Source organism: Panulirus ornatus, chromosome 7, assembly GCF_036320965.1.
Source record: "Panulirus ornatus isolate Po-2019 chromosome 7, ASM3632096v1, whole genome shotgun sequence".
In the NCBI taxonomy this organism is placed as follows: Eukaryota; Metazoa; Arthropoda; class Malacostraca; order Decapoda; family Palinuridae; genus Panulirus; species Panulirus ornatus.
Window position 1 is genome coordinate 11216141 of NC_092230.1, and position 25251 is coordinate 11241391.

Here is a 25251-nt window from a genome sequence, read left to right on the forward strand (position 1 = left end):
ATATCATATTGATATTAGATGAATGAGAAAGAAAAGAGACGAGAAGAAAGGAGAGATAGGTAATATGTTTGAGGAAAGGAAGTTTCATGTTCTGTCAGTGAGTGAAACAAAACTCATGATTAAAGTTTTGGAATGTCTTAAGAGTAAAGTTTATGTGAAGGAGAGAGCTGAGGAATGTGTAGTACTGCTGCTGAATTAGGGGTTGTGAGAGTGGGTAAAAAATGTGATCAAGTGAGCTCCAGGCTGATTTAGTTAAAAATGAAATGGAGTTGAGTGTTTTTGGAGAAGTTAGTGAGTGTGTAAGCAGTTGTGTTGCAAAAAGTTGGATTTTAGTGATAGGTTATTTAGATATGATAATGGGTAATTTTCCAGTTAAGTGTATAAATAGGCAGCTTCTATTACTCAATTTTGTGAATGAGACTGCTGAACAGCTTGTGGAGTTTTGTGTTGAAAAGGGCTGGTAATTATGAATACATAGTTTGAAAAGAGTCATACATCAGCGTATGTGGATGAGCAGGAAAGATGGCATGCAGGCATTATTGGATTACACACTGATTAACAAGCTTGCAAAAAAGACTCTTGGATGTTAATGTGTTAAAAGAAGCAGCTGATGGTATGTTTGATCATTACTTGAAGGAGGAGAGGATGAAGAACTGTAGAGGTTTTTCAGGAAAGAGGAAATTGTGTGAGTAAGAAGAGGGTGGTGAAAGTAAAAGAACTTGGAAAAGAGATCTGTGTAAAGAAGTATGAGGAGAGATTGAATGTAGAATGGCAAAAGGTGAGAGGAAACAAAGTTAGGGAGTGGATGAGTAATGTAAGTAAATTTGCCAATGATACAAAAATAGGGGCCACAGTTGACTCAGATGAAAATTCACTGAATTTGCAAAGGGACTTAAATAGATTATCAGAATGGGTGGGTACATGGAAAATGGAATTCATCATATATAAATGCAGAACACTTAGTGTGGATCAAGACGGTAACACTGATTATAAACTGGACAATAAAAAAATAATAAAATAATAAAAAAATAATAAAACAGAATGTGAAAGAGATTTAGGAGTATTGATCAAGGATCTTAAGCTGCAGCAACAATGTATTAGTGTGTTATAAGGGTAATAGGATGTTTGGGTGCATTAATAGGACTGTCAGCAAAAAGTCCTAGAGTGTTGTTGCAGTTGTATCTTGCAGTTTTGGGTTTCATACTATGCAGTTGATATAAATTGTTTAGAGAGGGTACAAATGTGAATGACAAAAATGATCCCTGGAATTTGAAATCTTACTTATAAAGGTTAAAAAGACTGAATCACTTACAAGGAAGGTGGCTAAAGGGGATATGATTGCAGTTTTTAAATTGTTGAAGGGCTTTGATAAAGGTAACATGGATAAAGTTCCTAGAATACTGCCACCAGATAGGACAAGAAACAATGGATTTGAATTAAAAAGAAATAGATTCAGGTTGGATGTGGATAAATATTGGTTCAGGAATAGGGTAGCAGATTTGTGGAACAAGTTTCCAGGTACTGTTGTGGAAGCTAGGACTTTAGGTAGTTTTAAACGAAGGTTGGATGTATATACAGGTTTAGGCGGTTGATTGTAGGGTGGACAGACTCAGGACCTGCCTAGCATGGGCCAATAGGCCTCATGTAATGTCCTCTTTTCTTATGTTCTCATGTATTCTGTGGCACACAGAAGGTGGGAGGTGGGCAGATAAGAAAGGGTAATGAGAGTTGGGATGACAAAGTAATTTTGCTGGTGAAAGAGCAGAAAGAATGGTATGGGCAGTACTTACAGGGAAGGAGTCCAGATGATGGGAGAAAGCAACAGGTCGCCAGAAAAGTGCAGGAGCTGAAAAAGAGGGCAAATGAGAGTTGGGGTGAGCAAGTATTAGCAGACTTCAGGGAGACCAAGATTTTTTTGGAAGGAGGTTATTGTTTGAGAAAAACAGGAAAACACATGGGAACACCACTTAATAGGGCAAAAGGGGAAATGCTAACAAGCTTGATGAGGTAAAGAGATGGATTGTGTATTTTGAAGGTTCATTGAAAGTGTTTGATGATTGGTTGCCAGTTGTAGGGCTTTGGGTTAGTGAAGTATGTGAAGTGAGAGTCATGGCAAGTGGTTTAGTAAAGAGGGAAGGGGTGGTGAAAGCCTTGCATAAGCTGGAATGTGCCAAAGTGGCTGAAATGGATGGTATTATAGTTGAAATTTCATAAGAAAGTAAGTCATTATTCTGTTGAAGTTAGGATTTTCACTGTATGGATCATGATAAAGTGTCTGAGGATTGTTAGAGTGCATGTAAAGTGCCAATGTACAAAGGCAATGGGGACAAAGGTGAGTGTTCATATTCTGGAGGTATAAGTTTTTTAAGTGTGCCTGTTAAGTTGTATGGGAAATTGGTGATTGAGAAGGTAGTGGCATTCACATAGCATCAGATTGAGAAGGTACATGATGGCTTCAGGAGCTATAGAGGATATGTGTTTGCTTTGAAGAATGTATGGCTCTGGCAAGGCACATGATAGGGTTGATACAGATGTTTTTGAAGTGGATATGGAAGCAAATGGAACATTGAAAGTGGAGGAGAGTCGAAGGGTGGGTGAGGGGGACAAAGGTTCTGGGAGCATCAAGAAATCTGTAGAAAGAGATATCTTTCTACAGGGCAAAAATGGATATGTTTGAAGGTATGTTAGTCCCGGCAAGGTATGAGCTGTAGATGAGCATGTTTTGAAGAGAGTTGTATGTGTTGGAAATCAGTGTTTGAGAACAGTGTGTGTTGGGAAGATTGATGATTAAGTAATGATAGGGTAAAAGAGAAATGTGTTGATAAGAAGATTATGGTTGAGAGAGTGGGTCTGCTGAAATGTGCCTAAACAGGTTGAAGAATGGAAAGCATGCATAGGATACAGGGAATTGAAGCTATGTGGTATACAGTGTGGGGCTTGAGCTTGCAAAAGGGTTCAAAGGTGGTGTTTGTGCTTATTCCAACTTCAACATACTTGTTATATTTCTCGAGGACCTTGAGTCCCCAAACTTTGATGTTTTGTGGCTCAAGGTATGTCTCCCGATTACCACACTGTTCCTCTGTTTCATATATTTATCACCTAATTCTACAAATTTTGTATCTTTCTTCAACTATTTAAACTCATGCCATGGACTGTGGCACCCTCTCACCAGCAAGGTGAGATCCTCTACCCTGAGGATTTCAACATTCACCATAGGGAATGGTTGAATTCTTCCCATGTGGATGGGGGGATTGAAGCCTTTACTTTCTCCATTCTCAATGATCTGAAGCAAATTGTCTCCCACCCTACCCAAATTTCTGACTGATGTGACCACTCTCCTAATCTTTTGGATCCTGCTGCAGTTACACAATCTCACTCCTAATTGGTTCATCTTATCTCTTTCTCATAAATGTACCTGTTTTAACAGTACCTCCCCCTCCAGCAGCCCCATCTAAGTATAAATATTAGCACCTCAACAATTCTGATTGGAATGACTTATGAAAACTCTACTCTGACTTTTGTCATTCTAACATGGAGCTAAGAATTTTGGAAAAACTGCAACCTTTGTATATTTGAACTAGTGCTTATATGATTTAAGATATCACTAAAATATCCTGCATTGTTCCTCAGATTATATGTATTGTTAAATAATTTAGGTCTTACTTTGTCTATCCATTGAGGCCCAGAATATTCATCTGTAACTCATTTACATATGTAGCGAATGGGATTCAGTTGAATGGTCCTTTCAATAGCAAACAAGTTGGACAGTGATCATTACTGCCCACTTCAGGGCATGATGGTAGTAAACTGATATTTCCTGTGAAAAGATGTATATTCACTATTATTTCTGGGATCAAACCTTGTTCACAAATCAGGGAGTGAGTTATGAACATTTTGGTGATTTACTGATAAAATCATAAAGGTGTCCAACAGAGTTACTGTCAAGAAATTTCCAAAGGATATATCGAGCATTAAAGTCTCCACAATGATTATTTTTCCCATGAACAGGAGGTGAAAGGTAGACTGTGTTCTAATTTTTCTTAGCAGAAAATACTATGTGTTTTGTAAAATAACAGAATGCCAAATGGCTTGTTAATGAATTTACATGATGCAAAAAAGTCTCAATTGAATGAAAGATGACTCATGTCTGATTTTCTTTTGCTTGAAATAGCAAACCTTCCCCCTCCCCATTTCCGTTTTTTCAAAAAAGTTAAACCCTTTGAAAAATACTGCACCGTGACGGTATCATACCCAAGGAGGGTATCAGGTGCTGCTATTGAGGAACAGGCTCAAGAGTTGGGAAAAGTTCTGAATTTCGGTGCCTGAGTGGGATACTTGTAGTTTTTGGAATATTCAAGTCTCACCCCTCCTTCTTATAATAACCTTGTTACTACACCCTTAGGGATGGAACAGAAGGGGAAGATGTTGCCTACTAACTTCATCAAGGCAGTAGTAACTTTTTAAACACTGACAAACTCCTGGGGTGTGCTGGTTTTTTTAGTTTTTTGGACAATTTGGGAGCCCTTCTGCCTCTGGGAAACACTGTGCTGGAGTTCCCTTCTGCCATTAACTTTTAGGTGAGACAGGCTAAGAAGTGGCACTTCTGCTTACCAGTTAAGCTGAGAAGTAAAAGGATTGATGGTAATGGTGCTGTATTTCACTGGGATGACTTGTGAGTGTAAAAGGAGGGAGTCTGTTGAGAAATTTAAAAGTTTGGATGCGCCAGGGACTAGAGAAACCCATATCCTTGGGAAGGGTGTATGGAGTGAAAATGGAAATGAATGCAAATTATGTAAGGATGTGGAAGTAGGAGTGGTTTGAATGAAAATGAAGGAAGATTGTCAGGGAAGAGGGGAAGAAGAATTTGCAGTTGTGCTGTAAGATTATGGGAGGGAGTTACAGAGCACGAGTGGAATGGATCAAGAGTAGTGTTGGTGAAAGGAATGACTGGAATTGTAAAGTATGCATGGGTATGTGTATTTGCACCTGTGAATGTGGAGAAATTTGAATGTGTGTTTAAATACTCTTGAGAATGAGAGAAATGTGGATTTAGTGGTTGATATGAATGTGAAGCTGGGATGTGATGAAATTGGCTAAGTAGTTGTAGATGGGGAATGCCTGGAGCAAATGAGAGTGGAAACTATCTTGTGGATGTCTGTGCTAAGAAAGATTTATTCCTTTCAAAATCCTTTTTTCAGCACAAGATGATTCATAGGTATACATGGATGAGAAATGATGGAAGAGAAGAACAATGTGGCAGCCAATGAAAGGTTGACAAAGACTGTGCGGTTCTTGGGGTGAGGATGATGGATAAATGGAAGAATGATGCAAGGAAGAATGGAGGAGTAAAATTGTTGGCAAAAGAGAAAATGAATCAGAAAGATTCCGGTAAAATGTAGGGATGCAGTCATGTATGATTGAAGTTTTTCACATGTTTACAGAGTGATTGTTAATGGTTGTAGAATAAGTAATTGGATAAAAGTTGTGAAGTATAGGAATGAAAATGGAAATGGAAGGTTGAATGGATGAGATTAGAAATGCTGTGGAAGAGAAGAAAAATACATATGGTAGAATGCTTGAAAGGAGTGTACCAGTGGAAGTTCAGCAAAAGAGTAGGGATGAATATAAAATGTCTAAGCAGAATGTTAAGAAGCTGATAGAGGAAAGCAAAAAGAAAGAGTTGATGATTTTGGAAGAAAATTGAGTGAAAGGTTCAGGGAAAATAAGAAAATGTACTGGAAAGAGGTGGATGTAGGAATGGAAATGTTACTTTGAGAAGTAAGGAAGGGGTATTGCTGAATTAAAAGGAAGAAATGAAAGGAAGATGGAAATAGTAATTTGAAGAACTGATGAATGTGGGAGACAGTGTGGCAACAGTTGGTACATGTATGGGTATGGAGGGCAAATGTTTACAAGTGCAAGGGCCTGTAGGAAGAAGGGGGGTAAAAAGTATGATAATGAGTCTGAAGGTAGGAAAGGTCCTTAGAGTGGATGGGATTATGGGTGAAATGCTAAAGTATGGAGGAGAAAGTGTGATAGAGTGGATGCATATTTGTTATGTGTTTGAGGATTAGGTAAAAGCTATCTTTGTTCCTATATTTTAAGGAAGAGGTGTTAAGGAAGTATGTACAGGTACACCACCAATTTTCTGGCACTCGGTTCTAAAGCCATGCCAGATTAGCCATTTTGCTGGACCACCCATGGTCACGTAATAATAATTCATCAACACACCTCTAACCCTTTAATTGTATATATCCCATGTATCTAAAGTATACCATGGACTGCTGTAGTCACACTCATGTTGTAATTTAAGTTCTGTATGGAACAACTTACCCTGTTCCATTATCATGCTACCTGACATGTCCACTCCGTCACTCCGACACTGTCAAAACCATTCCATCATCACTTGATCGTGTTCATTACTCTTACCATCTTTCATAGTTTTTCTAATTGTCATTTTCTTCTTAGAATTGCTCTCTACATAGAATTTCAAATTTTTCCCTTTGCTTCTTTATGTCATAAGCAGATGTCACGGAGCTTACACAATGAAACACTCCACCCCATTTTTTTTCAACAGTTCTGCATTATCTTGGATCGATATAGACTGGTGTTTATGTTTGACACCACAACTGACACTCTCATATGTCTTAGAAGCCATAGCTAGGGTTAGATTTAAGCAAAATAAGCTAAGAATCTCACAGAATTCTGGTATCACCACCAACAAGTGCAGTGTAAAGAATGTAAATAAGCGTGCCCTGCACACAACGCCATCTGTGGCCTCCCAGTAAACTAGTCTAGTGGCCATGGTAATTTTAAGTTCCCTCACGTAATTCTGTCCAGACTAAAGGAGCTGCTGAAGCATCAGTTGCCAGAAATTTGGTTGTGTACCTATTGTAATTATTTGAGAAGAAATCTGTTAAGGAAAAGTGTATGCAAGATTGCTGATTGATGGAGTGATGGAAATGACTGAATGCAGAATAAGTGAGGAAGTTTTAGGAAAGGTAGGGGATGAGTAGATCAGGTTTTATGGCAAAAAATGACTTGGAAAAGAATCTAATGAAAGATAAGAAGCTGAATGCAGCTTTTATGGATCTGTAGAATAAAAGAGTCAAGTAGAATGCTTTATGGGATGTGTTAAAGATGTATGGGTTAGGGGGAAAACTGTTGGTGTGAAAGCCTTCTGTAGAATAGCTTTTACAATTGTAAGAGTGGATGGAGACATGAGCGAAAGTTTCGATGTATATGTGGGTGTGAGGCAGGTCTGTGTGGTGTCACCGTGGCTTTTTAACATAAGTATGGATAGTGATGAGAAGTGAAAGCAAAACTAGGGAAAGGAAGTCCAGAAGTGGTGTGGCAGTGTTGTATGGTGGCTAGTGACAAATCTGTGTGTGGATGATACTGTTTTATTGCTGAAAGTGTAGAATAGTTGCAGAAGGTTGTATGTATATTTTATGATGTGTGAGTGTAGGCAATTGAAGTTAAATGCAAATGAAATAGAAATAAAAGTAGAATGAAAGAAGAAAGTGAACTAAACTGTGTTATAGATATGGGAAGAGAATGACTGGAAGAGGTGAGATGATATAAGTATTTAGGAGCTATCTTGGTGATTTGGAAGGAGGGACAAGGGAGAGAGCAATACAGGTTAGAAGAGAAAGTGGGTCCCTAAGTAGGATAATGAAGGGTAGAGTTGTAAGTATGGAAGTGACGAAAGGATTAAGGGACAGCATAGTCCTCCTGACCCTGACCTATGTTGCTGAAACATGGACATGAATCACAGAGGTCAAGAATCCAGGCTGCTATGGAAATGAGCTATTTGAGAAAAGCATGTTGTATGACTAAATGGAATGAAGAAAGCAATGAGGAGTTTATGAGAGATGTGGTATGGCTTTAAATGCAAAGGGAATGAATTGTGGAGTGGTAAAGTGGGTGCAACGTAATTCTTTAAGGTGGTTTAGGCTTGTGGAAAAAATGCAGGCTGGGAAGTTTACAAGAGAGTGTATGATAGTATAGTTAAAGGTTTGGTATGAGAAAAAAACCGCTTGTGATATGAGGGAAATAAAGTGGAAGAGTACTAGAGGGAAAGAAATGGTGGAAGAATGTTTGGGATGATGTATGCAAGGGATAAGTGGAGACCTCTGTGGCCACTCCCTTGATGGGAATTCCCAGAAGGAACTGGCATCAGAGTTACAGACAGATATATTAAAATTTATTTATTTTTTTTATTTTTATTATACTTTGTCGCTGTCTCCCGCGTTTGCGAGGTAGCGCAAGGAAACAGACGAAAGAAATGGCCCAACCCCCCCCATACACATGTATATACATACGTCCACACACGCAAATATACATACCTACACAGCTTTCCATGGCTTACCCCAGACGCTTCACATGCCTTGATTCAATCCACTGACAGCACGTCAACCCCGGTATACCACATCGCTCCAATTCACTCTATTCCTTGCCCTCCTTTCACCCTCCTGCATGTTCAGGCCCCGATCACACAAAGTCTTTTTCACTCCATCTTTCCACCTCCAATTTGGTCTCCCTCTTCTCCTTGTTCCCTCCACCTCCGACACATATATCCTCTTGGTCAATCTTTCCTCACTCATCCTCTCCATGTGCCCAAACCACTTCAAAACACCCTCTTCTGCTCTCTCAACCACGCTCTTTTTATTTCCACACATCTCTCTTACCCTTACGTTACTCACTCGATCAAACCACCTCACACCACACATTGTCCTCAAACATCTCATTTCCAGCACATCCATCCTCCTGCGCACAACTCTATCCATAGCCCACGCCTCGCAACCATACAACATTGTTGGAACCACTATTCCTTCAAACATACCCATTTTTGCTTTCCGAGATAATGTTCTCGACTTCCACACATTCTTCAAGGCCCCCAGAATTTTCGCCCCCTCCCCCACCCTATGATCCACTTCCGCTTCCATGGTTCCATCCGCTGCCAGATCCACTCCCAGATATCTAAAACACTTCACTTCCTCCAGTTTTTCTCCATGCAAACTCACCTCCCAATTGACTTGACCCTCAACCCTACTGTACCTAATAACCTTGCTCTTATTCACATTTACTCTTAACTTTGTTCTTCCACACACTTTTCCAAACTCAGTCACCAGCTTCTGCAGTTTCTCACATGAATCAGCCACCAGCGCTGTATCATCAGCGAACAACAACTGACTCACTTCCCAAGCTCTCTCATCCCCAACAGACTTCATACTTGCCCCTCTTTCCAAAACTCTTGCATTTACCTCCCTAACAACCCCATCCATAAACAAATTAAACAACCATGGAGACATCACACACCCCTGCCGCAAACCTACATTCACTGAGAACCAATCACTTTCCTCTCTTCCTACACGTACACATGCCTTACATCCTCGATAAAAACTTTTCACTGCTTCTAACAACTTTCCTCCCACACCATATATTCTTAATACCTTCCACAGAGCATCTCTATCAACTGTATCATATGCCTTCTCCAGATCCATAAATGCTACATACAAATCCATTTGCTTTTCTAAGTATTTCTCACATACATTCTTCAAAGCAAACACCTGATCCACACATCCTCTACCACTTCTGAAACCACACTGCTCTTCCCCAATCTGATGCTCTGTACATGCCTTCACCCTCTCAGTCGATACCCTCCCATATAATTTACCAGGAATACTCAACCAACTTATACCTCTGTAATTTGAGCACTCACTCTTATCCCCTTTGCCTTTGTACAATGGCACTATGCACGCATTCCGCCAATCCTCAGGCACCTCACCATGAGTCATACATACATTAAATAACCTTACCAACCAGTCAACAATACATTCTTCAAAGCAAACACCTGATCCACACATCCTCTACCACTTCTGAAACCACACTGCTCTTCCCCAATCTGATGCTCTGTACATGCCTTCACCCTCTCAATCAATATTTTTTTTTCCATATTCACCATTTTCCGCACTGGTTTTGTTTCATCTAATCTCTTTGGAAATTCCCAAAATTGCAAATAATGTTGTGAACATGCCACAGTATTTTATTGATCTGCTTAATTATGATGAATTAGGTTGGTCTTTGTTCGTGATATAAGTAAACTTTGTGGGTGAATTCTGGATCTGTGGTGCAACAGGGTTTGACTCTATTTTCAGTTGTTTCTTATTTATGAATTTATCTTCATGTTTTGAGTTTAGGTTTTTAACTTCTACTTTGATCTCATCTTTAACATTTTTCAATTTTATTGTGTATCATGTTAATTACATCAAGCAGGAATATTATAAATTCTTCAGTAGTTGCTCTGAAATTTTTGTTGTTGACAGTTTGGTCATTACTGTAAACCCGATCATTTGAAGCTGGAATGGTTAGAATCATCTGCATTTGGACATTAATTTTTGATATGCCCATTAAAGGTACAGGTTGCACCTCTCTGATCTAGCAGTCTGTAGTCTGGCAACTCCCATGGTATGGCATGTTTTGAATATGCCACCGTTAGTTTGTGGATCTGCCACGAGAGCAGCGCTATTGGCAGTGCTAAGGCACCAAAATCAGTTAAGTCACAACCAAGGTGTTAATTTCTTGTATTCATTTTTTTTTTGCTGAAAAGAAAGCCATAAAAGTTTAAAGTTTCTTAAAACTTTGAAAGATGCCAGGAGTACAGAATTAGACAGTGCACTCATAAATTGATTTAAGCTCCCACATAATGAAGGTGTAAGGATTTCTGAGGAGATGCTTATGGAACAGGCCAAAGTTTTTCATAGAGAACTAAAAGTAGACTGTGACTGTGAACATTTTCAAGGATGATTACACAAGTTTAAGGGGAGACATGGAATTTCAGTACATAGTGTGTGCGGTGAAAAGTGTAGTGCTGACACAGAAGCTTGTAGTGTAATGTCGTATTTAAAGAATCGATAAAAACTCCAATTCTCTATTAAACAACCAACAGCAATACATACAGGGTGAGAAGGAGTGTAAAAGCTGGCTGCCTGGCAGGGACTGATGCAACGTGGGCTGGATACTTTGACGATAACAATAAAACAACAATAGTAACAAGTGACCAAAGCCAGCTACCAACCTATGGTTATTCGTTACATTAACTACTTGTCACAAAGCTGTGACAAAGTTTGTAGATGAATTTGCACTGTCAGTGGCATCAGAAAACAGCCCCAGAACAAGTGTATACTGCTGACAAATCTGCCCTGTATTGGCATCATATGCCACAAAAAACCCTTTCCCAAGATATTGCGGAATCTCCATCTGGGGGTACTTCTGATGTGATCTGATGTAACAATAAGAACCTTGTTTGGAAGCATTAATGGTTATATTATTTCCTGTTCTACCTTTGATAACACAGCAATATGTATGCGGAATGAGGTGGCAAGACTAAGGGTCGAGTATATATTTCATAGGGAGTTCCCTTAGGGGTCAATTTCTGTTTACCGACATTTTCTGTGGTCTGGTAATGGCCAGATCCTAATGTTACCAGATTAATGAGGTTGAACCTGTAATAGCATCAAGAGTAGGTTTGGGATGAACACTAACAGGCCTACTCCCATTAGCATTTGTATAATTTCCTAAATTTCCTGGTTTTTCATTCGTATGTCTGTCATGAGGGTTAGGATGCTCACTTCTGATGTTGGTGAATTTTTCTTTGGTTTACTTCCAGACTCATCTAGTTTAGTTGCTTTGGGATTTGAGATTTTCTGATCTCTATCCATATAATCAACTTTTTTGCAGTTACAAAATTGAGACATAAAGTAGGATGGGTGAGTTCCTGAGCAGTTTCCACACTTTGCTGCTGCTTCTTTCAGTTTCCAGTTCCTTATATTGTGATTCCCAGAGTGCTTTGCATGTTTTACTACAGTTAACTGATAATTTGCTTTCAGGTAGCCTGATTTTTGACAAGAGAGGTGATAATTTCCAATTTTATGAAAGTCATAATTTTTGGTAATTTCATCTGAAAGAGATTCAGAAGTAGATAAGAGATCAACCCTAATGTTACTGAAGGCAATTGGCTTTTATTTTCAGTTAGCCTGATTTTTGACAACAGAGGTGATAATTTCCATTTTTTTTTTTTTTTTTTTTTTTTTTTTTTTTTTTGTCGCTGTCTCCCGCGTTTGCGAGGTAGCGCAAGGAAACAGACGAAAGAAATGGCCCAACCCACCCCCATACACATGTATATACATACGTCCACACACGCAAATATACATACCTACACAGCTTTCCATGGTTTACCCCAGATGCTTCACATGCCCTGATTCAATTCACTGACAGCATGTCAACCCCGGTATACCACATCGCTCCAATTCACTCTATTCCTTGCCCTCCTTTCACCCTCCTGCATGTTCAGGCCCCGATCACACAAAATCTTTTTCACTCCATCTTTCCACCTCCAATTTGGTCTCCCACTTCACCTCATTCCCTCCACCTCCGACACATATATCCTCTTGGTCAATCTTTCCTCACTCATTCTCTCCATGTGCCCAAACCATTTCAAAACACCCTCTTCTGCTCTCTCAACCACGCTCTTTTTATTTCCACACATCTCTCTTACCCTTACGTTACTTACTCGATCAAACCACCTCACACCACACATTGTCCTCAAACATCTCATTTCCAGCACATCCATCCTCCTGCGCACAACTCTATTCATAGCCCACGCCTCACAACCATACAACATTGTTGGATCCACTATTCCTTCAAACATAGCCATTTTTGCTCTCCGAGATAATGTTCTCGACTTCCACACATTCTTCAAGGCTCCCAGAATTTTCGCCCCCTCCCCCACCCTGTGATCCACTTCCGCTTCCATGGTTCCATCCGCTGCCAGATCCACTCCCAGATATCTAAAACACTTTACTTCCTCCAGTTTTTCTCCATTCAAACTTACCTCCCAATTGACTTGCCCCTCAACCCTACTGTACCTAATAACCTTGCTCTTATTCACATTTACCCTTAACTTTCTTCTTTCACACACTTTACCAAACTCAGTCACCAGCTTTTGCAGTTTCTCACATGAATCAGCCACCAGCGCTGTATCATCAGCGAACAACAACTGACTCACTTCCCAAGCTCTCTCATCCCCAACAGACTTCATACTTGCCCCTCTTTCCAAAAGTCTTGCATTCACCTCCCTAACAACCCCATCCATAAACAAATTAAACAACCATGGAGACATCACACACCCCTGCCGCAAACCTACATTCACTGAGAACCAATCACTTTCCTCTCTTCCTACACGTACACATGCCTTACATCCTCGATAAAAACTTTTCACTGCTTCTAACAACTTGCCTCCCACACCATATATTCTTAATACCTTCCACAGAGCATCTCTATCAACTGTATCATATGCCTTCTCCAGATCCATAAATGCTACATACAAATCCATTTGCTTTTCTAAGTATTTCTCACATACATTCTTCAAAGCAAACACCTGACCCACACATCCTCTACCACTTCTGAAACCACACTGCTCTTCCCCAATCTGATGCTCTGTACATGCCTTCACCCTCTCAATCAATACCCTCCCATATAATTTACCAGGAATACTCAACAAACTTATACCTCTGTAATTTGAGCACTCACTCATATCGCCTTTGCCTTTGTACAGTGGCACTATGCACGCATTCCGCCAATCCTCAGGCACCTCACCATGAGTCATGCATACATTAAATAACCTTACCAACCAGTCAATAATACAGTCACCCCCTTTTTTAATAAATTCCACTGCAATACCATCCAAACCCGCTGCCTTGCCGGCTTTCATCTTCCGCAAAGCTTTTACTACCTCTTCTCTGTTTACCAAATCATTTTCCCTAACCCTCTCACTTTGCACACCACCTCGACCAAAACACCCTATATCTGCCACTCTATCATCAAACACATTCAACAAACCTTCAAAATACTCACTCCATCTCCTTCTCACATCACCACTACTTGTTATCACCTCCCCATTTGCGCCCTTCACTGAAGTTTCCATTTGCTCCCTTGTCTTACGCACTTTATTTACCTCCTTCCAGAACATCTTTTTATTCTCCCTAAAATTTAATGATACTCTCTCACCCCAACTCTCATTTGCCCTCTTTTTCACCTCTTGCACCTTTCTCTTGACCTCCTGTCTCTTTCTTTTATACATCTCCCACTCAGTTGCATTTTTTCCCTGCAAAAATTGTCCAAATGCCTCTCTCTTCTCTTTCACTAATAATCTTACTTCTTCATCCCACCACTCACTACCCTTTCTAATCAACCCACCTCCCACTCTTCTCATGCCACAAGCATCTTTTGCGCAATCCATCACTGATTCCCTAAATACATCCCATTCCTCCCCCACTCCCCTTACTTCCATTGTTCTCACCTTTTTCCATTCTGTACACAGTCTCTCCTGGTACTTCCTCACACAAGTCTCCTTCCCAAGCTCACTTACTTTCACCACCCTCTTCACCCCAACATTCACTCTTCTTTTCTGAAAACCCATACAAATCTTCACCTTAGCCTCCACAAGATAATGATCAGACATCCCTCCAGTTGCACCTCTCAGCATATTAACATCCAAGTCTCTCTTTCGCACGCCTGTCAATTAACTGATTCATGTGAGAAACTGCAGAAGCTGGTGACTGAGTTTGGTAAAGTGTGTGGAAGAAGAAAGTTAAGAGTAAATGTGAATAAGAGCAAGGTTATTAGGTACAGTAGGGTTGAGGGTCAAGTCAATTGGGAGGTGAGTTTGAATGGAGAAAAACTGGAGGAAGTGAAGTGTTTTAGATATCTGGGAGTGGATCTGGCAGCGGATGGAACCATGGAAGCGGAAGTGGATCATAGGGTGGGGGAGGGGGCGAAAATTCTGGGGGCCTTGAAGAATGTGTGGAAGTCGAGAACATTATCTCGGAAAGCAAAAATGGGTATGTTTGAAGGAATAGTGGTTCCAACAATGTTGTATGGTTGCGAGGCGTGGGCTATGGATAGAGTTGTGCGCAGGAGGATGGATGTGCTGGAAATGAGATGTTTGAGGACAATGTGTGGTGTGAGGTGGATTGATCGAGTGAGTAACGTAAGGGTAAGAGAGATGTGTGGAAATAAAAAGAGCGTGGTTGAGAGAGCAGAAGAGGGTGTTTTGAAGTGGTTTGGGCACATGGAGAGAATGAGTGAGGAAAGATTGACCAAGAGGATATATGTTTCGGAGGTGGAGGGAACGAGGAGAAGAGGGAGACCAAATTGGAGGTGGAAAGATGGAGTGAAAAAGATTTTGTGTGATCGGGGCCTGAACATGCAGGAGGGTGAAAGGAGGGCAAGGAATAGAGTGAATTGGAGCGATGTGGTATACCAGGGTTGACGTGCTGTCAGTGGATTGAATCAAGGCATGTGAAGCGTCTGGGGTAAACCATGGAAAGCTGTGTAGGTATGTATATTTGCGTGTGTGGACGTATGTATATACATGTGTATGGGGGGGGTTGGGCCATTTCTTTCGTCTGTTTCCTTGCGCTACCTCACAAACGCGGGAGACAGCGACAAAGTATAAAAAAAAAAAATATATATATATATATATATATATATATATATATATATATATATATATATATATATATATATATATATATCAAAACCGCTAACACACTCATTCAGCTGCTCCCAAAACACTTGCCTCTCATGATCTTTCTTCTCATGCCCAGGTGCATATGCACCAATAATCACCCACCTCTCTCCATCAACTTTCAATTTTACCCATATTAATCGAGAATTTACTTTCTTACATTCTATCACATACTCCCACAACTCCTGTTTCAGGAGTATTGCTACTCCTTCCCTTGCTCTTGTCCTCTCACTAACCCCTGACTTCACTCCCCAGACATTTCCAAACCACTCTTCCCCTTTACCCTTGAGCTTCGTTTCACTCAGAGCCAAAACATCCAGGTTCCTTTCCTCAAACATACTACCTATCTCTCCTTTTTTCACATCTTGGTTACATCCACACACATTTAGGCACCCCACTCTGAGCCTTCGAGGAGGATGATCACTCCCCGCGTGACTCCTTCTTCTGTTTCCCATTTTAGAAAGTTAATACAAGGAGGGGAGGATTTCCGGCCCCCCGCTCCCGTCCCCTCTAGTCGCTTTCTATGACACGCGAGGAATACGTGGGAAGTATTCTTTCACCCCTATCCCCAGGGATAATATACATATATATATACATATACACACACACACACACATACACACACATACGCACATACACACACACACACACACACATACATATATATACATATGAAAAATGTAAGAAACAATTTAGAAAACAAACTTTTAGCTTGAAATGAATGAAAAAATGAATGTCACATAATGGTTCAACCTCTGGCTATGGAAAAGGAAATGTACAATTTATTCACACAAACGTTATAGTGATGGGTGATTTGAATGCAAAGGTGAGTAATGTGGCAGTTGAGGGAATAATTGGTATGCATGGGGTGTTCAGTGTTGTAAATGGAAATGGTGAAGAGCTTGTAGATTTATGTGCTGAAAAAGGACTGATGATTGGGAATACCTGGTTTAAAAAGCGAGATATACATAAGTATACTTATGTAAGTAGGAGAGATGGCCAGAGAGCGTTATTGGATTACGTGTTAATTGACAGGCGTGCGAAAGAGAGACTTTTGGATGTCAATGTGCTGAGAGGTGCAACTGGAGGGATGTCTGATCATTATCTTGTGGAGGCTAAGGTGAAGATTAGTATGGGTTTTCAGAAAAGAAGAGTGAATGTTGGGGTGAAGAAGGTGGTGAGAGTAAGTGAGCTTGGGAAGGAGACCTGTGTGAAGAAGTATCAGGAGAGACTGTGTACAGAATGGAAAAAGGTGAGAACAATGGAAGTAAGGGGAGTGGGGGAGGAATGGGATGTATTTAGGGAATCAGTGATGGATTGCGCAAAAGATGCTTGTGGCATGAGAAGAGTGGGAGGTGGGCTGTTTAGAAAGGGTAGTGAGTGGTGGGATGAAGAAGTAAGAGTATTAGTGAAAGAGAAGAGAGGGGCATTTGGACGATTTTTGCAGGGAAAAAATGAAATTGAGTGGGAGAAGTATAAAAGAAAGAGACAGGAGGTCAAGAGAAAGGTGCAAGAGGTGAAAAAAGGGCAAATGAGAGTTGGGGTGAGAGACTATCAGTAAATTTTAGGGAGAATAAAAAGATGTTCTGGAAGGAGGTAAATAGGGTGCGTAAGACAAGGGAGCAAATGGGAACTTCAGTGAAGGGCGTAAATGGGGAGGTGATAACAAGTAGTGGTGATGTGAGAAGGAGATGGAATGAGTATTTTGAAGGTTTGTTGAATGTGTCTGATGACAGAGTGGCAGATATAGGGTGTTTGGGTCGAGGTGGTGTGCAAAGTGAGAGGGTTAGGGAAAATGATTTGGTAAACAGAGAAGAGGTAGTAAAAGCTTTGCGGAAGATGAAAGCCGGCAAGGCAGCAGGTTTGGATGGTATTGCAGTGGAATTTATTAAAAAAGGGGGTGACTGTATTGTTGACTGGTTGGTAAGGTTATTTAATGTATGTATGACTCATGGTGAGGTGCCTGAGGATTGGCGGAATGCGTGCATAGTGCCATTGTACAAAGGCAAAGGGGATAAGAGTGAGTGCTCAAATTACAGAGGTATAAGTTTGTTGAGTATTCCTGGTAAATTATATGGGAGAGTATTGATTGAGAGGGTGAAGGCATGTACAGAGCATCAGATTGGGGAAGAGCAGTGTGGTTTCAGAAGTGGTAGAGGATGTGTGGATCAGGTGTTTGCTTTGAAGAATGTATGTGAGAAATACTTAGAAAAGCAAATGGATTTGTATGTAGCATTTATGGATCTGGAGAAGGCATATGATAGAGTTGATAGAGATGCTCTGTGGAAGGTATTAAGAATATATGGTGTGGGAGGCAAGTTGTTAGAAGCAGTGAAAAGTTTTTATCGAGGATGCAAGGCATGTGTACGTGTAGGAAGAGAGGAAAGTGATTGGTTCTCAGTGAATGTAGGTTTGCGGCAGGGGTGTGTGATGTCTCCATGGTTGTTTAATTTGTTTATGGATGGGGTTGTTAGGGAGGTAAATGCAAGAGTCTTGGAAAGAGGGGCAAGTATGAAGTCTGTTGGGGATGAGAGAGCTTGGGAAGTGAGTCAGTTGTTGTTTGCTGATGATACAGCGCTGGTGGCGGATTCATGTGAGAAACTGCAGAAGCTGGTGACGGAGTTTGGTAAAGTGTGTGGAAGAAGAAAGTTAAGAGTAAATGTGAAAAAGAGCAAGGTTATTAGGTACAGTAAGGTTGAGGGTCAAGTCAATTGGGAGGTGAGTTTGAATGGAGAAAAACTGGAGGAAGTGAAGTGTTTTAGATATCTGGGAGTGCATCTGTCAGCGGATGGAACCATGGAAGCGGAAGTGGATCATAGGGTGGGGGAGGGGGCGAAAATTTTGGGAGCCTTGAAAAATGTGTGGAAGTCGAGAACATTATCCCGGAAAGCAAAAATGGGTATGTTTGAAGGAATAGTAGTTCCAACAATGTTGTATGGTTGCGAGGCGTGGGATATGGATAGAGTTGTGCGCAGGAGGATGGATGTGCTGGAAATGAGATGTTTGAGGACAATGTGTGGTGTGAGGTGGTTTGATCGAGTGAGTAACGTAAGGGTAAGAGAGATGTGTGGAAATAAAAAGAGCGTGGTTGAGAGAGCAGAAGAGGGTGTTTTGAAATGGTTTGGGCACATGGAGAGAATGAGTGAGGAAAGATTGACCAAGAGGATATATGTGTCGGAGGTGGAGGGAACGAGGAGAAGAGGGAGACCAAATTGGAGGTGGAAAGATGGAGTGAAAAGGATTTTGTGTGATCGGGGCCTGAACATGCAGGAGGGTGAAAGGAAGGCAAGGAATAGAGTGAATTGGAGCGATGTGGTATACAGGGGTTGACGTGCTGTCAGTGGATTGAATCAAGGCATGTGAAGCGTCCGGGGTAAACCATGGAAAGCTGTGTAGGTATGTATATTTGCGTGTGTGGACGTGTGTATGTACATGTGTATGGGGGGGGTTGGGCCATTTCTTTCGTCTGTTTCCTTGCGCTACCTCGCAAACGCGGGAGACAGCAACAAAGTATAAAAAAAAAAAAAAAAAAAAAAATATATATATATATATATATATATATATATACACATACACATACATATGCACATATACATATATATACATATGAAAAATGTAAGAAACAATTTAGAAAACTGAAACTTCTAGCTTGAAATGAAATGAAAAAATGAATGTCTCATAATGGTTCAACCTCCGGCTATGGAAAAGGGGAATGTATAATTTATTTACACAAACGTCAGTAGTAGTTCTCATCAATTTAACCACTGTATCAATAAGATTCAATGTCTAAGCTACATTTTTTCCAATTTCACTATTTTCTTGTCAAAGCACCATGTATGAAAACTATCACTCCAGTAACACAACTATAAACATTTACTTCCCCTTTAAAAAAGTTCTGGGGAAGTCTGTCTCGATACACTGCGGGACACTCTACCACCTGGCGAGGTTTGTGTTGCAAAAGGTTCTTGATTCACAAACGTAGTAGCATCACTGGTGGGCGGAAGAACATTCTTGTAACCACAGCAAGGATCACAGTCCGTGCAACTCCATTATGATGGTTCTTCTCATGACGCGACGCTTAAGCTGTGACCATGGTTGAGAGCAGCCATTCTTCATTTCCAATTTTATGAGTCATAATTTTTGGTAATTTCATCTGAAAGAGATTCAGAAGTAGATAAGAGATCAACCCTAATGTTACTGAAGGCAGTTTGTTTTTATTTTCAAATTTATGGAGCCTGATGATTCATTCGAAAAGTAGGTTTGCTTCTTTTATACTTTCTTCCACATTTTCCAGATGTATCCAAGGAAGTACACCTTGTAGCTCTCTGCTTTCAACACCTAATGTTGTATGTGTGGAAACACCTAACATCCCTCTCACCTGGTTCAGTAATTGTGCATAATCTGTCCTCACTTGTGAGGTTGCAGCCATGATTATGACCACCTTTTTGTTAGAATTTGCTATGTAATTTTTAAACTCAGATTCCTTTGCATTGTTTATAAGCTAGGCTTAAGTATTGTTGCTTCTGTGTGATCATCAATACCACTGATGCATTCAGCTGTACTATTATCACCAGCACACTCATTCACAGAAATTGTTTCCACTTTTATTCCTCTTTTTGACTGCTTGAAAGCCTTGTAAATGGTTACATATGTAACTGTCTACAATGTTGACATTGAATTTTTGCATTAGATGGAGTATTGCAAGTTGTTACTGGCTTCACCTCGACAAGGAAGTTCAGAACTGGCTTGATTTCTAGGTCCTATTTTGGCTTTTGTAATTTCCCTATCATCCCTATCACTCATTTTGTAGTGATGTAAATCATAAGACGAATTCGTGAACTGAAAATTGGGTTATATCTCAAAGCTTGAGGAAAGTTTTAGGAGAGACTTGCTCTGTGCACTTGTCCAACTCTATTGAAAGTAAGCTTCCAAGGCACTGCCTTGATGTGGTAAGCTTATAGTCTTTCTCCCATTATATTGATTGTTTACACTGTTTATGCTCTTCTAGAATAAATAAATCAGAGCATTAATTCTCCCGTGTACCACTTTCTTTCCCTCTGTATTTTTACTACACACCTTGACTGAGAACGCTTAAAATTTTTTTTTATTTACCTATCATATTCTAATCATTTTGCCTTTCCCACTCTAGAAACCTTATCATACATCACTTGATGTTTATCTCTTATGGTGATTTTTGTTCGTTTACTTGTCACCTAAGTCTTGCCTTACCATCCATCTTTTCTTGCGCAGATATTTTCAATTTGATCAAGAGTTATAAGCCCCAACAGGTAGTTTGTTTAAGATGCTATTCATAGTGATTATCATGTAGAATTTAGTTGAATGACCAGTTTAATTTATCAGAGAATGTAATGTTTGAGGAACCCATGAGTTTTGGTCTGTTTGAAATCATAAGTAACAGAAGGAAAAAATTGCACAAGGTTTGTTGGATATCCATACTTGTTACCTTAAGGAAAAAATTGGATGAACTGTTTTGATGGTATGCAGTATTCTAGAAAGATAAGATGAACAGGAGCAAGTATTAGATGAAAATGATAGGTAGTGATTAGGACACAGAAAAGTTCTGATAATGATGAAAGTTTTTAGAATCTTAAAAAGAAAAAATTCCACACTAGCCTGTCTTTATAATCATGGGGTTGATGTATCACTAGTGTAGCTCATAGGAAACAAATAATTTGTCTAAGAGTGCTGACTAAGAGATAAAATTTCAGTCAAAATGTAGTGTTACAAGTTTCTCAGAGGATATTTTGAAGGAGTCAGTAGATAGATACCAGTTACGTGAAACAGAGGAATGTGGTCCTGAATCCTGACCCACTTACTTAAGGTGTCTTCACCATGTATATTCATGGCTTAGTTTCAAGGGTACTTAGAAGTAAGAATATGTAACAAAGAGGTTCCTTAGCATATATGTATATGGTAGTGGGAAATGGGAAGTTGAAAACAGGTAAAGGAGAGAATGAATAAAGGTAAGACAAGCAGTAAGGGCAATACAATATGAAAGAGAAATAAAAGATAACATCCTATGAAATTTATTGTATGGTTTAAGAACATGTTTGGTTGGTAGTAGTTGATAAGCAGCCAATGACCAAGGAGTTATATTACCTATACTACCCATCTGGGTATTGGGAGGGTAAGTGATGGCTGTGTAGTGAGCCAGCACTTCAGTGGTTGTCACATTGCACTCTGCTGACACAGATATCTGTTTTTTCTTTCTGCCTCACTCACACATGGCCTTCTGGCGTTTTGCCCACAAACATACAGTCTCTCCTTGTCATACATAACACTTGACAACACTTAACCTCCTCAGCTTATTCTTTGTAACTAGATTTTCCTTCGATGAGCACTGTGCACTAGCCCTGCCTTTTGGCAAAATTGTAGGAGCAATAGGCAGAAGAAATTAAGGCATGAGCATTAAGTAGAAAAATTAGGTAGAGGTAGTAGGGAGGCTCATTAGGCAGGAGAATTAGGTAGAAGTAGTCAGTAGGAACATTGAATACAGCTTCTGCAAACACTGTTAGAGTTGCCCTCTGCCCGTGGCCTGTTACATGTGAGGCACTAAAAGCTGAGAAGTGGCACCAAAGTTCACTAGTCATGGAAACTCTGTTGCTGCAGCCACCCCATTTAGGGAGTTTCAGGTAGAAACAGGCATCAGAGAAATAGATAGATAGATTGATAGATAGGAGAACGTATTGTAAATCTGACTGTGGAACTGAACTATCTGTAGTTGAAAGCCATTGTAATGCTTTCATTATCAAGGCCCATCAGTGTGCAGCATTCAGAATTGAATATTTAATCTACTGCCTTTAATGATGGAATGAATAATGGCATGCTACCATATGGTTTGGATGTTTATATTATGACATTTTCACATTTCACATTTTCCAAACAGGAAGCTATGTCTGAGGTGCCGGTGATTGGGTCTCCTGTCCCAGATTATGAAGTTATTGGGGATGACGATGATGATGATGACGATGATGAAAATGGACTCAGGAAGAAACGACGCTCCCTACCTGTCCCACTTCCACCAGCTGATAAGGGGATCCTGATGAGCCCAAGCTATAGGTATGTAATAAATATTGAAACCTTTTTGGAAATGTTACCAGTGATGGGCCTCATCAAGGTCAGCTCTTGAATGGGAAAAGAGGAAAACGTAGAATAGTATGGAAAGTATTGTTTCAAGGATTTTGAAGTGGAAATGAGAAAAAGATAGGGTGAGAGAGTGTATTGAAACAAAAAAGAGGTGAATAGTGAATTTTTGTTATACATATTAACTTTCATTTTCTTTCAAACTATTCGCTATTTCCCGCGTTAGCAAGGTAGCATTTAGAACAGAGGACTGGGCTTCTGAGGATATATTCTCACCTAACCCCCTTCTCTGTTTTCATATACTTTTCAAGTAATGAGTGAATTTTACCATCCTAGGGTTTTCATGTGCATGCAGTGTGTGAACTATTATTTATTATTATAATGTTGCTATGTTGCTTATTACTGTCTTCATTATGTATCTCACTCATTCCTGAGGTTAGTAGGGGAAGATCTTAAGTCACTCACAGCTGGCCTAAAGTCGATTACAGATGGCTTTTAGTCAATCACAACTTGTCATACTACAGTCACAGCTGGTGTGAGGTCAATCACAGATGGCATTACATCAGTCAGAGCTGGTTCCATCATACTTGGTTGTAGGTCATCTCCATTTCATCTGTGATGAACCACAGATGGTCTTACATCAATGACAGCTGGTCAGGTATGATACCATCTGTAATTGACTTATGACCAGTTGTGACTGACCAAAGACCATCTGTGATTGGAAATATATGAATATGATAGGCACAAGCATGAAATACCTGGACACAGCCCTGAGACTCTGGGCTCCAAGTGGATGGAAAGTCACCCAGCCTAAAACCCTGAGAGAGTAATGGTCATTAGTTACCTTTGATTTTAATGAAACACAGTAAGACCAGCAGTTTTTACATGGAGGATGTAAGATGGTTTAGGACATTGCTACAACACTGCAAATAAGTAGGATTTCATTTTTACAGCCTTGGATGGTATTAAGACAATAATTGCTGAAATAGATTCATACTTTATGTTATTAATTTTTTTTTCTTGTTTCTTCAGTGCGAGTTTATAAAACCTTACTCCTTTTAATGACCATCTGAGGTCTTTACATCATTCCAGGGATGCAAACTTTGTGATGCCAAACTTTATCTGTATGGCACATGTAAACAGTGTGTTTTGTAGGTTTTGATATCATGAGAGCAAAGATAGCACTTCTGTAGTCACAGGATGCCATGTTTCTACTACTACTACTACTGGAAAGAGGTGATACCTGTAGGATTAATGAGATGGAAAGTTTTTGATTCCACTCTGGCTGATAAAGAGGTGGAGGAAGAGCCACCCTAAATATGAGAGCAGTACTCTATTCTGGGGTGAGTAAGACCTCTGTAGATATAAAAAAGCTGTTCACAAGAAAAGTGAGTACTACAATTGCATAACAACCCTTGATTGTTGGAAGCAGATTTTGTAATGTTGATTATATGGGTATTCTAGATAGAGAGGTGGAAATGGTTATTACCAAATTGTTTGTTTTATTGCAGTGTTGAATCATGTTGTTTTGAAATTAGAAAGAGAGAATCAAGTGATAGAAAGATATGTATTTGTCTATCTATATATGTCTCTGATGCCTGTATCCTCTGGGGAATTTCTCATTGGGGTGGCCATGGCAAAATAGTCTCCATAGCTGGCAAACTCAGGTGCCACTTCATATCCTTTTGTGCTTCACCCTTAATAGGCTACTGGCAGAAGGCAACTCCAGCACATTGTTTCCAGAGTCTTCTACTTAATGTGTCTAGCTAATGTTCCAACTTTCTTTTTTTATGTTGAAGGCTCCGGTTGTGGACAAAAGTCCACATCAAGGGGGTCCTTCATTGAAATATAGAGAGAATAATGAAAAGCAAAAAGAAAAGACAAGGGAAAGCACTTACAAATTTTGGGGAAGTCAAAAACCTGTTATTTTAAAATGTGCCAGGCCATGGCTGTCGGGAAAGACATGAGAAGATAGAGTTCCAAAGCTTCATCATGAAGGGAAAGAAGCAGTTATCAAAATGGCCCACCCTTGAATTGCCAATGGCCTCACAGTAACCATGTGATGCAGCAGCATGCCGAATAGTACATACATGGTCTGCCAAGTGGTGGAGGCACACAAGCATCCAAATCTTGGGAGCAAAAACCAAAGTAAAACCCATAGACAAGGGAAGGTGAACCTACATTGCAGTGTAGGTTAAAAACGTCAAGTTTGGAAGTTATAAGTTGGACTGCTTTCGACTCGAATCTGTCAGACAGGATGCAGAGCTAGAAGCACCCCAGTTGTGAGAGCATTAATCCATACAAGGATGAATCAATCCTTTGTATAAGCAGAGCAACTGTTCAGAAGAAAAGAAGTTTTAACATATAAACAGGACAGTTTTTTAGAGGCAGACTTACCTTTTACCATAATGTGGGGTTTCGAAGAAAGAGTGGATGTCACAGTGATATAGTGTATGTTCATTGAGTCAAGAGGTGAAATTAAAGAACCACCAAATGAGAGATGAGAGTTGTGAGGAATGAGTACCTAATGCTCCCACTTAATGTTCGTACCCACT

At 40.0% G+C, this 25251-nt stretch overlaps 1 protein-coding gene across 2 annotated transcripts in view; it reads left to right on the plus strand.

The window, feature by feature from the left end:
- Window positions 1-25251, plus strand: part of LOC139749413 (uncharacterized) — a 172338-nt gene that overhangs the window by 73476 nt on the left and 73611 nt on the right. For both annotated transcript variants that reach the window (XM_071663249.1, XM_071663248.1), the window contains exon 3: window positions 22500-22672. In XM_071663249.1, the coding sequence (XP_071519350.1) occupies window positions 22500-22672 (173 nt within the window). The remainder of the gene's footprint in view (window positions 1-22499; window positions 22673-25251) is intronic.